The 14732-nt window shown below is 42.0% G+C and overlaps 1 protein-coding gene across 2 annotated transcripts in view; it reads right to left on the reverse strand.

Moving 5' to 3' along the window:
* The window catches only part of ITPRID1 (ITPR interacting domain containing 1), a 134699-nt gene that overhangs the window by 77013 nt on the left and 42954 nt on the right, over positions 1 to 14732 (reverse strand). For both annotated transcript variants that reach the window (XM_004008240.6, XM_027968636.3), the window contains 2 exons: positions 3286 to 3337; positions 693 to 779 (listed from right to left, as the gene is read on the reverse strand). In XM_004008240.6, the coding sequence (XP_004008289.3) occupies positions 693 to 779; positions 3286 to 3337 (139 nt within the window). The remainder of the gene's footprint in view (positions 1 to 692; positions 780 to 3285; positions 3338 to 14732) is intronic.

A 14732-nucleotide genomic window follows, 5' to 3' on the forward strand; every position in this document is an offset into this window, starting at 1 on the left:
CTAGGCACCCAGGGGACAAAAAAGAGCAAAAATAACATAATCTTGTTTTCTAGTGGCTCACATTCTCATGGCCAGGAATATAGGTATTGATTGGTTTGTCATTAAAAAATATTTTCTACATCATTAACTCTTTTAATGTATATTTACCCATGTAAGAAAAACATAAAATACACTCACCTTGTTATAAATTGTAATATCTTACATAAGGGTCTCTCTTCCCTTGTTTATTACCCCTACCAATCCTGACTCCCTTCCTACTGAATTTATGTGTATCCTCCTAGGCATTTTTTAAATGTAGTTACATATATGCTTTATAGTTTTCACTTGTTGGCTTTATAAACAGTAACATAGTCTATATATCTTTCTGCATCTTGATTTTTTCTTCTTAAAATATTACTTAAAGATCATTCTAAGTTAGTAAAGTTGTCTCTGTCTATTCCTTTTATCACTATATAGAATTCCATAAAATGGGTGAGCCAATAGTTTATCTGGCCATTTCCCCAATGACAGATATTTAGTCCAACTTCACTGACTTTCACATTGTTCTTGCAGGCTGGAGTTTGGAAATCCTTTATTCATTCTCTCACCGATTCATTCAACAAGTATTTCTCAAGTGCCTGTTTGTAATTTCATGAAACCCACTGTTGCACAGAACGATTTCTCCGGATAAAAAGTGCCTGGAAATCACATACCTTTGTGGTATACTGGCAGCAGAATGGCAAGAGTTGAAACTGGTCCCTCTGGAGAGAGTGGGAGTTTCTGAAAACTGATGCAGGGATCTGCAGTTGGGGGAAATACCACTGATGAGATGTGTTGATTTAGAGAGTCCCCTGGGAGATCACTGTGACTCTTTCCCTTCCAGAGCAAACACTTGCATTTCCTCTTCATTTCTCATCATCTCATAACAGCCACATCTTCGAAGAAGAGACTGCATGCAGCGGAGGAATTGCTCCTCTCTTCAAGAGCGTTGTGTTACAGAAGGTGTGAGAATTTAGGTGTTAGGTGCCCGCTAGTGCTCATTACAAAGGTGACAGAATGTCTCACTTTTGACAGATGGCAAATCATTGGGGAACCTTTCAGGAATACAGCTTTGCAAGGCACTGACTTTCAGGAAGAAGTTAAGATTATGGGATGAAAGAGGTATAGTAAGCACCTCTTTCAGAGGCCACTGAAGCATCTTCCCATGATGGGGGAGGATTTCATATCGCATAGTTAATACTCCCCAGGGGCTGTCATCCGTGTGCAACACTAGCAAACTCCTTTATTCTGTGTGTGTGCTCAGTTTGCTGAGTTGTTCCCGACTCTTTTGAGACCCCATAGACTGTAGCCCTCAAGACTCCCCTATCCATGGGATTCTCCAGGCAAGAATACTGGAGTGGGTTGCCATTTCCTGCTCCAAGGGATCTTCCTGACCCAGGGATTGAACCTGTGTCTCCTTCACTGGCATGTGGCTCCTTTACCACTGAGCCACCTGGGCTTCCCTTTTCTATGGTAAAAGCGAAAATGCGTGTCTCTCTATCCTAATAGGCAGTACAACTCACTTGAAAGTGTTTCCAAACAGAATAGAACTGTTATAGTTCACTTTTATATAGCTTCAATACACTATAATTCATCTAGTTTCATCAAATATAATATAAGTTGGCAAAAAATATAATTTATTGAAGAATACAATGTTGATATCAATTATCCCAAGGAGACCAAATTATCTTACATGGGCTCCTGAATTTGCCTTAGTCCTGTCCATGTTTGGTAAGAATAGCTGGGCACTACCTATCTTTGTTTAACTGCTTCTCTGCCCTAAGGCTGAGAAAGTGCACATTTCTGAAAAATAAAGATTCTGTTTTAATAGATGATTGAGCTTTCTGGGAGCCTTGGAGGGGCTTCCCTGGTGGCTCTGCTGCTGCTGCTAAGTTGCTTCAGTTGTGTCTGACTCTGTGCGACCCCATAGATGGCAGCCCACCAGGCTCCTCTGTACCTGGGATTCTCCAGGCAAGAACACTGAAGTGGGCTGCCATTTCCTTCTCCAATGCATGGGCTCAGACAGTATATAATCCCGCTGCAATGCAGGAGATGTGGGTTTGATCCTTGGATGGGGAAGATCCCCTGGAGAAGGGAATGTCTTCTTACCCCAGTATTCTTGCCTGGAGAATCCCATGGACAGAGGAGCCTGGTAAGCTGCAGTCCATGGGGTATAAAGAGATGGACACGACTGAGCGACTAACGCTTTCACTTTTCTTGGAAGACAGGCAGAAGATACCTTTCACTTCCTGCCTCCTCTCGGTGTGCCCTAGGCCTGCCGTGATTTTTGTTTCATTCCGTGTTTGAGATTCATACCTTACTTTGTAATGTTCAGCAGAGCTTCCCAGTCACTGGCCTGGACTTGGATCCAGGGGAAGCCACATATAGTCACAGTCCTAAGGAAGCTGGAAGAGCCTGGGTGCATCCTTGGCCTTGGCTCTCATTTTCCTCTTCCACAAAAGGAGTTGCCTGAAGAATTTTTGTGGTCCCTATTTCTACATGGTTCAGTGAGTAGCAAAAACATATAATCTTCTAAGAGGGAAAAATTATGCCCAAGTAGCACTTTAGGTGTGAATTGATACGAGTTGGAAGAATACAGTATTGAATATTTGGTTTTCTACTAGTTTGAATGATCTGGAAAATGCAAGAGTGACTAGAGCAGAGGAGGCAGAGTTCCCAGTTCTCCAATGCACATGGTCTGCATTGGTTCTTAAACTACAGTGTGCTTCAGAATATTTGAAAGCCTTACAAAAAACATTGATTTCTGACCCTTAGGTCCAAATTTTCTGATGCAGTGTGCTGAAGTGACTTGGAATTCTATTAAGTTCACAGGTGATATTGCTGCTGCTGTTGGGACCATTTTGAGTCCTAGGAAACTCAAACTGCTTTCTACCTAGCACTGGAAATTATATGTAATATTGTCTAGTTAATAGCATGATAATCAATGACAATGAAAATATGAATGTAACTATTTTATGAACAAGTTCTCATGAATAGTTGAATTTTGGTAGAATACCATTTAGGAATATATTTTCATTAAATTTCCCCCTAAGTCAGCATCTACTGATTTAATCTGTTCACGCCTTTAGGACAATTAAAGAACCTCTATTTTTCTCAAGGCTGGTGAAAATAGTCTAGGCACTCTGGCTGAACCAGGGCCAAGATGCCAAGACCCATGGCATTACTAAGAGACCTCCTCACTTCCATTTCACTTATGAAAGATGCGTCAGTAAAACCCTGGAGTGAAACAACCATCCCGCCACCTACCTCATGTAGTCTTTCACAGTCATTTGGACCATTCCTTTTTCAGAAGAAGGAACTGCAACAGAAAAGAGGACATGAGCTTAATTTCCTTGTTTTCCCATGGAATACTTTTCTCACCCTCAGCTGAACTAACATGGGATTGATTTCCATATCCAAGATTGTTATCAACATGAGATACAAGGTATCTCTGTAGCAAACAAGACAGAATCTAATTAATGGCTAAATTGTATGACAAGCCCTTGAGGAAATGGGGTACTTGCTCAGTGAAGAGGGAAGTCGGTGGTGAATGAAGTAGTCAGCAAAGGTTTCATGGAGGAAGAAGTACATGTCTTAGATTTTTAAGAATGGGAATAATTTGATAAATGGAAGAAGAGTTGTCATGAAAGAAGAGGGTCTATAGCAAGGCCAAACATAGTGATAGGGCTAAGCTGATTAGATCACAGGACATTTTGGGGTATTCTCTCCTGGTACTTAAGACTGAGGAGCAAGGACAGACAATACATGAAGGACCCAGCATACCTGGATTATCTTCCAATAATCTGTACCACCTAATCCTTACAACAGTCATGATTTAGCACCTATTCTTATCTTTCACATAAGAAAATTGAGACTCACAGAAAGTTGAGTAATGAGCCCATGATCACACAGTCAAAAATAGCAGATCCAGGAATTCATCATTACCTTTATTATATATTATAGCGATAATAAGTGGTGCATGCTTAGTCGTGTCTGACTCTTTTTGTGACCCCAAGGACTGCAGCCTACCAGGCTTCTCTGTCCATGGAATTTTGCAGGCAAGAATACTGGAGTGGGTTGCCACTTCCTACTCCAAGGGATAGAACCCTTGTCTCCTGCATCTCTTGCATTGGCAGGTGGATTCTTTACCACTGAGCCACCTGGGAAGCTCATTATAACAATAATAAGTTACTATTTATTTAACATTATCTTTTTGTGAAGCAACGTGCTAAGCAGGTTACATGCACAAAGTTTATCCATGAAACAAGTATCATTCATGCCCACTTAACAGAGAAGCAAACTGAGGCTCAGATTAAGTGAATTTCCCATGGTCAGTAGGATGCAACAATTTATTTTTGTTTGTTACTATTGTTTCAAGACACTACACTGTCAACAGACTGTCTTGTAGCTTACCTGAAAGTCAGAAAGGAGAGTTTATATGTATGTGTCAGAACACGGAAAACCACAAAGAGTTTTTCAGCAAACAAGTACATGTAAGAAAGGTGATGCTGAAAGTCCATTTGCCTGGTTAGTGATGCTGAGGACAGATAGAAGAGCTACATGTCGGATGCCAGAGAGGCCTATTCAGGGGCCGATGCAGTACTCAGAGCCTGTTTCGTGAGATAACCCTGTAGCAGACGTCCGCGCTTTCAAGGTGAACGACCATTATAATAATAACTGTGACATTTTTTATGTGACTCAAACTTATGAACCAAATTAGAAATGAACATAGAATCCAAATTTGTCTTTTTTGTCTGTTATATTTATAGTTTTAAAAATATGGGTTTTAGCAGAGGAATTCTTTTACAAATTTCCAGTAATTTAATTATGTAAAAGGAGTGTTGTTCTGGACAAAGTGGATTACCATTTAGCTCCTTTCACCCTGTGAGTCACCACCAAGATCCACAGTTTGAAAAACATCATCTGTTCACATCTCTCACTTCGGTGTGTGTGCATGCTAAGCCACTTCAGTTCTGTCTGAGTCTTTGTGATCCCATGGACTGTAGCACCCAGGCTCCTCTGCCCATGGGATTCTGCAGGCAAGAATACTGGAGTGGGTTGCCATGCCCTCCTCCAGGAGATCTTCCAGGCCCAGGGATTAAATCCTTGTCTCTTGTGTCTCCTGGATAGGCAGGAGAGTTCTTTACCACTAGCGCCACCTGGAAGTGAAGTGAAGTGAAAGTCATGTCTGACTCTGCGACTCTTCTATACAGTCCATGGAATTCTCCAGGCTGAAATATTGGAGTGGGTAGCCTTTCCCTTCTCCAAAGGATCTTCCCAACCCAGGGACTGAACCCAGGTCTCCCACATTGCAGGCGGATTCTTTGCCAGCAGAGCCACAAGGGAATCCCAAGAATATTGGAATGGGTAGCGTATCCCTTCTCCAGTGGATCATCCTGACCCAGGAATCGAACCGGGGTCTCCTGCATTGCAGGCAGATTCTTTACCAACTGAGCTATCAGGGAAGTCCTGATAGAGCCACCTGGAAGGCAGTGCTAATCCACTGCTGGACTCTTGCTCGCTGAATTCAGCCTCAGAGCTTCTCAGATCATAAAACCAATGCCAGTTGATTGAAGTTGTCACATGGAGAGAAAGCCTATTTGCCGCTTTATTAATCATGTTATAGACGCAAGCACGGTATAATTTTTGGCAGTCATGTTGTAATGACTTGATGAATTAAATAATAGGTTGTCCAAAATGGAAGGTTAAAATAAATATTTATCGTTTTAAGCAATTATTTTTTTTCTTTTTCTCTCCCCCCCTTCTCATCTATCGCTTTGCATGTACCTTACAAAGTCAGGCTCCGTTAGCACCTCGTTGGCTTATCCAGAGAATTCCGGAGTTTCTGAGCAGCATTTCTCACATAAAATATTCTAGAGTTCTAGAATATCTGGCTTCACATTCTGCCAGCACCACCACTCTTGCCGCCACATCAGTCTTTTCTGGTTGTTGGCTACTGAGCTGGATTTCCTGGAACTTGTGAATGAACATGTACATCTGGACCAGGGGCCTGACATTGTGGTCACAGAAAATTGCTCAAACTGTCGGAGGGGAAATGACCCGTTTTCAGGTATTGATGAAAAGAGTTAGCACAGCCTTGTTGCGTTTTCAAAAGCCGTAGCCCCGTAGAAAATCCAAGTCATCCAGAAACTACCACGTCCCTGCACCCAGGGCTTCCTCATGGGATTCTAGTGTCCACACAGATTTAGTGGTCACATTCCATGGATCACACACCGCAGCTCTGCTGTCCAGCTTCAGGACTGATCTGGTTGCCAGGAAACCCAGGGCAGCCCCACAGGGGAAAAGGGGCCCCAGATGATAACATATTTTCTAGGGAATGTGCAAAGTGGACCTGCTAGTTCACAATGGGGGAGTCTTATGCTTTGATGACACACACATGAAAGCCTCACACAGTTATAGCATCAGCAGGGGAAAGGCTTTCTCTCCTTCCACTTTATGGTTCCCTTTAAGGCCCAGATACTGCTGATGAGTAGGGGCTGGGCGAGATGTTTGACTCTCCTTACCCGAACCCCACTCTCACTAATGTTCAGATACAGCTTTTACATCTTTTGTTAGACTCATCATCCTCTTTCGTCTTCATCTAGTTTAAAATGACACAAACATCAATCTCTATCCAATATATTCAGAGGCGTAGACTTCTCTGCTGCCAAGCTCAGATTTAAACCCACTAGATAAGCCTGATTTTTAAAATTATAATACAATGATCAGAAATTAATTAGCTTCACCGGTTTTATTTCCATGTTGCATCAGGGCTCCCAGTGTCCTAGGAGACCAAGGGGCATTTTTAGTGTTGTTATGTGTTTATTTCCTGTGGTGACTGTGGAAGCAGCAACTGGCCTTCCCAGTGTTTGGACCCAGACAGTTGAAACACACAGGATAGCATGAGACTATTATTCTATGCCTGTTTGAGGGCTTTTCGGTTTTAGTTTTGTTTCATTGATTTATAAAGTAAATTTCCTGGAGCCTGAAGACAAGCTTGTTAGGGTCAGCCCCTTGCATTTTTGCCTGTTTTCAATAATTAGCCAGAAGCTGGTAGTCTAGTTCTCAGCAGCACTGGGATCCCTAGACTTTCATTAAGACCCAGAAGACCCAGCAGCCCCAGTGCAGCTCTCTTCAGGGCAGCCTCTGTTAGGTGACATGCTCTGCAGTTCTCTGCAGTCTCTCCTAGTCTGCCTGGTTCGTTAGCACTCACCTGCCTGGCTTCTGGAAGCACTGGAGTCTGGGACCTCTAATCAGAGCATGACACCCAGGGAATGTCATCATGGGACAAACAAACTGCTCCTGTTACAAACAAACTGTTCCTCAAGCTTCTGCAGGTAGAAGAACAGATGGGCCTGCGTTCACCACATAAGCCTGCTGCTGCTGGTGGTTTAGTTGCTGAGTTCTGTCCGACTCCTATGATCCCATGGACTGTAGCCCGCCAGGCCCCTCTGTCCAGGGGATTCTCCAGGGGAGAATACTGGAGTGGGTTGCCATTTCTTCCTCCAGAGGAAATGCTAAGTCCCTTCAGTTGTGTCCAGTGCTTTGCAACCTTATGGATTGTAGCCCACCAGGCTTCTCTGTCCATGGGATTCTCCATGAATACTGGGGGCAAGAATACTGGAGTGGGTTGCCATGCCTTCCTCCAGAGGATCTTCCTGACCCGGGGAGTCATCATCTGTCTCTTATGTCTACTGCATTGGCAGGCGAGTTCTTTATCACTAGCACCACCTGGAAAGCCGTTTTTACTGCTAGACCTCCTCAGTTCCACGCTGGCTTCTTCTCTGGGTGTTTGGTTCTGTATTTTCTCCATGTCTTTGTCCTTCCAAGATAGTACTCTTGTTAGGTTTTTAAAACCAGATTTTACTCTCTAAAGTCATAGAGGCAACAAAGAAACAATTTAGGTCCTATTTTCAAGATTCCTAAGGGCTGATCTGAAGGAAAATTAAAGTGAGAAAAAAAAATTTCCCTGCTCTACTGAATACATCGCGCTGCCTGGGTTAAAATGCCAGTTCTGATTCCCTTTCGGATACTTGAGTTTCCAGCCATCCTCCCTACTGTCAGGTGGACTTCTGCCATCTGAAGCAGCAGACACTGCACTTAACCCTGCAAAATGTATTACTGGAGAAGATGTAGCGAGATATGCAGAAGGCACTAATTAGCACCTTTATTGGCTTGGAAAGCATTTTTTATTTTGGTTTTCCTAAGCATTTCTGACTGATTCATGGAAGACATTTGGTTCTTTGGAATATCGTCCAATAGACTAATCAACTTACATTTTCACAGGGCTCTAAAATAATAACATTCTGCAGCTTTCTGTGTATTTAACTCCTGCATGACCAAGATAGTAGAGGCAGTTAAAAGGGTTTGTTTGCCTCAGCTGGCAATTTATTAAACTATCTTCTTACAAAGAAGAGACTCTGGCATTCTCCCTGACCCTCATGCTCAGAACTTTAAAGCTAGTTGTGATGCTTTGCTTCTCTTCAACCAGAGAGTTGTTTATTTTACAGGTGGACTCTTCTTCTCTATTCCTCTGCTGACAGCCAGCCCAAGCCCTCATCACCTCAAGCCTGAGGTCAGCTTCTTCCCAAAGCCTGCACCCTCTTCCCATTGCCAGGATGAGCACTGGGATCTGCCATTTCGCTTCCCAGAAACCGTTCATAACTCATTACAATAGAGACGGCAAATGTGAAACACCTGCTTCCATTCCCCAATGCAACACCAGTGGAGTTATTAGTTATTACTCATGACCCTCTATTCAGGTGAACAAAGATATGGCTTCACAGTTCTACTCAACACAGACCCCCGCTGCACTACCCGTCCTTTCCCTGGAACCTGAGATGATACTTCTTTGCCACGTCTGTGCTAAGAAAGAGTGATACTTTCTTTCTGGATTTTAAGGCATCTATAAACTGATCACACCTTATCTGACAGAAAAGTGTCCCCCCTTGCTCCTAGCGCGGGACCTTCTCTCTAGTTGTACCATCTTCTGCATGCTTTCCGGCACACATTCAGTTTGCGTCTCATTCTGTGCCTTTGTTCAAGCTCCTATTGGTTCCAGGAAATGACATGATCATGCTTTGTCTCAGTTTTTCAAAACTATACCCCTCTTTGACTGACAAGCTCAAGTCTCACCTTCTCTTTGGAGATTTCCCAATGTGAATGAATCATCTTTCTTATGGACCAGTTTTTACTAAGATATCTTTTTGTTGACTAGGTTTAGAGAAATCAGCTGTGTTAGAGATGATTCTTGCCTCGGTGATCTTTACAGTTTTGTTGATAAGACCAATCATATCTTACTAATTTGAGGCAATACAGACCAAGCGTCATAAGTATAGAACCCATGATGGATGTGACTGGTGTTCAGAAGGCAGTTTGAGTCTCTTAGGGCAGATGTCAGGAAGGGCCTTACAGAGGACATGGGACTTGGGTAAGATCTCAAAAGAATGAGAGGTAAACAGAACAGGAAAGACTTTAAGAAAGGAAGAACTGGATGAAGAAAGAGAATGGACTAGGGATGTAATGAGAGGAGATAAGACTAGACAGTCTTGCAGAAAATTGGTATAGGTTATATTCATGCTGTAATGGCCCTGAAAAGTCAGAATAACATACTTGAGAGCAGGAATCATATATTCTACATCTTTGCACCGTTCACCTTGCACAATTCTCTGCTTTGAATGCTTTCATTTGAAAAGCATCATTTTTCAATATGTTCATCTCTAACACATTTTCTAACAATGTTTTCAAAGGAACATCTATCATGTTACACTGGATTTACTTTAACCTATTCCTATAATATAGATCACAAATTTAGAACTTGATTTAGCAAGTTCTTATTATAAAAAAAATTCCTCTGGAAAGGGTTAGGTTTACTCTTCAGGGAGCTCTCTGAGAAACAGTGAAGAAATGTCTAAATAGTAAAAATGACAAATGAATTAAGCACCTATGGTGTAATCTACGGCACTGAGCAGAACTTTGACAGAACCTGTCTCGTGCTGTTGAAGTTGGCTCTCGATTTTTCACTTGCAGTTATGTGTGGATGTGTTATTTAACAAGAATGTGACATATAAAACTGCATGTCAGCTCATGCTTTTGGTGTACGTGTCTGCCCTGGTAGCATCAGGATGGCGTGCTCCACAGGCAGACAGAGCTGATGCTGGATTTGTTCTCTGTGTGGCCCTGGATTTGCCACACACCAGCTCCTCCCTCCAAGCTTTCTTATACAGTTTTCCAGTGGAATCTGGGAGTAAGGGTGAGTCAGCAGCCTAAGAAGAGGACCCCTTAACATCCATGACCATGATCCCCTGTAGCACTACCAGTGACCCCAAAGAGGCTCTGAATGTCCTACTGCGTCTGTGGTTAAAGGAAGGTCTGTGGATCCTTATGGAGCCCAAGCCAAGAATCTGACTTGTTTGCTTGTGAAGTTGGTGACCAAGAAGAGTTAGTCTGCACCCATTGATGGTGGTTCTTAGAAAGGAAAAAGAGAAAGAAACTGAAGGATGCCCATGAGGCTCTTTCCTGTGAGTTATCCATGTGTCCTGATCAGAGGTTCCCTGAAGATACATAAAAAGGAGACTGTGGGACCATTCCGCTAATATGCCCTAATGTTTGTCAGAAGACAGGGCAGAAAGTACAAAACCATCCCTTGCAAAGACTTGGGATGTAAGTAGTATGGGCAGATGTCCAACTTTTGGTAATTCTTAATATTCACATGGAAAGAAGGAGCAAGGGCCTTTAGGTAATTTTCATAAAAGGAGCAGCCCAAATGATTTCTATCAGTAAGTGAACCTGGGTAAGCAGTGTTTCAATGAAAGAGACTTCAAAGCCTCAAGAGACAAGGCCCTGGAGGGAGATCCAGGCTGTGCTGATGGCTCTGGGAAGCCAGGGAAATTGCCACAATCACCTCAGTACATCTTGGCCACTGATCATCCCCGTCAGCCAATACACCTGGCTGTAGCAGCTGGCATCCCCAGAAAAAGAACATCTTCTCTGTCTCCACCTCTCGTCCAGCTATCGTTTTAGTCACTGCTCCCTTTGGCCTCATCACTCCTCCAAATACTTTTCTGTCTCTACTTCCTCTACTCCCATTTCTCACTTGAAGGTCGTGTGACCAGCCTTTCTCCCCAACTATTCCTCTGAAATAGCTCTTTTCAAGGTCACCAGTGACCTAATCGCCAAACAATTCTCATTCCTCATTATACCTACCCCGTTAGTGACAGTGACAGTGTTGATCATTCCCTCCTTGACACCTTAACTCTATTCATCTTCCAGACACTTTTCTCTTTGTCCTCATTTTACTTCATGACCTTCTCCTCCTCTTCCTCCCTTGCTGGTTTTTCCGTATCTCTCAGGCTTCTTCTCTGTCTCTATGCACTTGCTTGGTGAGCTTATTTGAACTTCTGGGTTATCATCATCTATATACCATCTAGACCCAAACAGTTATCTATTAATTCCTGGACTTTCCCCCTGAACTCGAGATTTGTATTTCCAATTTGTACTAATATATCCCTATTCTGGGCTTCCCTTGTAGCTCAGTCGGTAAAGGATCTGCCTGCAGTGCAGGAGACCTGGATTCGATCCCTGGGTTGGGAAGATCCCTTGGAGAAGGAAATCACAACCCGCTCAAGTATCCTTGCCTGGAAAATCTCATGGACAGAGGAGCCTGGTGGGCTGCAGTCCATGGGGTCACAGAGTTGGACACGACTGAGCAACTAACACTAACTAACCCCTATTTATTAGTATCTCTTTAGGTTTCTATTAGGTATTTGAATCATAGCATGCCTAAAATTGCATCTCTTACCTCAAGCCTGATTCTTCTATGTTCTTCCCATTGCAATAAATGACCATGCACCCTGCCCAAATGCTTGGGCAAAATTCACTGCGATTATCCTTGGCTTTTCTTTCTCTCTTTTATATTCTACATCCACAAGCATATCCTCTCCTACCTACATTCCAAATATATCCAGAATCTAACACTACTCTCTGCAGCATTTGCTATTGCCCTGGTCTATGCCCTCATCTTCTTTTCCATAAGTTATTTCCTTAGCCTGCTAACAGGGCTCCCTGGTTCCACATTTTCTCCAACAGAATTTATTTTCCAAGTAGCCACTACAGCTGTCCTGTTAAAAAGAACCAAGGCTATGCCACTACTTTGTATAAAACATTATACAAATGTTTTTGTATAACATTTTCCCTCTGAGTAAAAGAAAGATTTTTACAGGGATATAGCCCTAAATTATGTGACCTCTGAATAGTTCTTTAACTCATAGCTCTTTGCTGTATTCCTTGCTCACTTAGCTGCAACTATTTAGGCTTGCTATTCTTAGAATACAGAGAGACCATTCCCATCCCAGGGCCTTTGCACATTCTGTCTCATGTGCCTGGAACAGTTCATCTTACAAATAAGCAAATGCCACAACCCTTCACTTCATTCAGGCAGCTGCTGAAAGGTACTTTATCTGAGACATTTAACCTCACTGTCTATACTCCTGGCATATTATATATTTATTTGTTAATGTGTCTATCTCCACTGCATCTTTTTTCTTCAGTATCTCCAATCTTAATGGGGTATCCAGTTTGTAGGAGGCAGTCTATGCATATTTGTTAAATAACTGGAGAATGGAATAAAAGGGAATCTGTCAGAAGTTTTGTGTACTTATGGGCATGGAAATGGAGTTGATAGCATATTTGTTCTCTGGTCTCCAGACTAAGTCTAAGACTCAAAGAAAGATATGGGTTGCAGGAAGAAGCTGAAAGTTGATTCCCATCACGAGTTTTGTGTGACCCAGCACATTAGTAATGCTACCTAGATCCACACATGCAGTATAATAGAAAAGAGCGTCTCCATAAATTCTCTAAGAACTGGAGCACCAGAGGAACACAAGAACGGACACTCAGAAAGTGATGAGACATGAACTGTCCATTTGTTGACACCCAGGAAATTCTGTTAGAGTAGAAGCAGTGTCAGTGAAAGTCAACTCTTTCATAAAAATATGTGAGGCAGCTTCTGTTGGCTCCCAGAAATACTTACAGTATTTACAGGAGATACTTTTCAATAGACCCTGTGGACCAAGATAGAGGCAGTAATCTCTCAGAACTGGTAGACTAATTTCATTGTAATGTAATGTTTACCCACAGGCTTGGAGAAACCTGAGGCAAATTTGAGTTATAGGAGTTATTTATAGATTAATTTCAGAATAACTTTTTATATCTTCCTCTATACTTCTTTTAGTTAATAATTTAAAAACCTTTATGCACCTCAAGTATAAATGAAATAAGGTTTTATTGCTTTATTTAGGAAGTATCCCTTTTTGCTATCCAAACTTGGCTCATAGAAATAAGGAACTATCCCTTTTTGCTATCCAAATTTAGGAATTATCCCTTTTTTTCTATCCAAACTTGGCTCACAGAAATAAGGAAAGTCTAGGGAGAAAATTAACGGCCATAGATTTACACCAGTATGTGGTATACTGGTTTCTGGTAAGAAGAGCATAAACTTCGAAATCAAACAGACTTGAGTTCAAATCACGTTTCCACCTCTTCGGCTTTATGTGGCTTTGGGAAAATCTCTCAACTTTACTGAATATCTGTTTCTTCAGTATTTAATGAAATTAATCAATCACCTTGTTTGAGGAGTATATCATAATAGTTTTCAAATATGCAATAAGCACTCAATATATGATAATTATTACTCATAATCAGCATTATTATAACTTTTGAGACTGAAATGTATAGAGATCAGAAACCTAGTGAGCCTCAGGAAAAAACAGAATTTTCCAACTATTAAGCATTAGTTTCTTAGTCATGTCAATTTTTTAAGAGCTTAGTTTCTTATAATTTAAAATTTCTAGAGTTAAGGTAGAATGACTTATGATTTGCCAGAAAATTCTTTGAGTCATCTTTTTTTTTTTTTTTAATTTTAAGATCCAGATGTGGTCAATTTGTATTTCTACCGATACCTGATTGACATTTAAAAATTAGCATTGTCCCACTTTAAAAGAATTAAATTCAAGAGCACTGAGCTGTGGCCCTGAAAGCTGGTACAAGAGTCAGAAGAGCTGGAAGGGGAAGTGGTTGTCAGGGAGCTGACCCACTCTGCTCATGCTTTGACTTTTCCAGCAGGGATGCTGATGCAGAGCTTTCCTCCCAGGATACTCCCAGGGGCATCCATGCATAACATGGACAGTAATTTATACTATAGTCTAGAGAGGCCACGTGGCTACAGAGTCAGATAGACCCATGTTCAAATCTCAACTCACTTTCCTCCTGACTGGTTACTTTGGGCAAGTTACTTAACCTTCCTGAGCTTCATTTACCTCTTTGCAAAAGTTAATAATGATGATATCCACCTCAGAAGATGGTTCTGATAAATGAGATAATATGCATATAGAGTACCTAGCCTGTGTGCCCTTGACATGTATTAATTTCTTTCCCCTCTGAGTTTTACTGAAGATACTGAACTGCCAAGGGTTAGGGGGCTTTACCCAGCATAACGGTGGTGAACAAGATGGACCAACCAGATTCAAGCTGAATAAAAATTAGAATTTAGGGAACCACAGAGCATCATTCCAAAGAATCACCACGAGAAGCCAAGATCTGACCTTGGCTAGCTCAAAACAGAGGAGGAAATCAGCAACAGGGCCACTGAAACCTTGTTCCACCTCATCATTTTATCTGACGCCCACTAGAATGCTTTCCATGGGACGTACAGGGTC

The sequence above is a fragment of the Ovis aries genome, chromosome 4 (assembly GCF_016772045.2).
Source record: "Ovis aries strain OAR_USU_Benz2616 breed Rambouillet chromosome 4, ARS-UI_Ramb_v3.0, whole genome shotgun sequence".
NCBI lineage: Eukaryota > Metazoa > Chordata > Mammalia > Artiodactyla > Bovidae > Ovis > Ovis aries.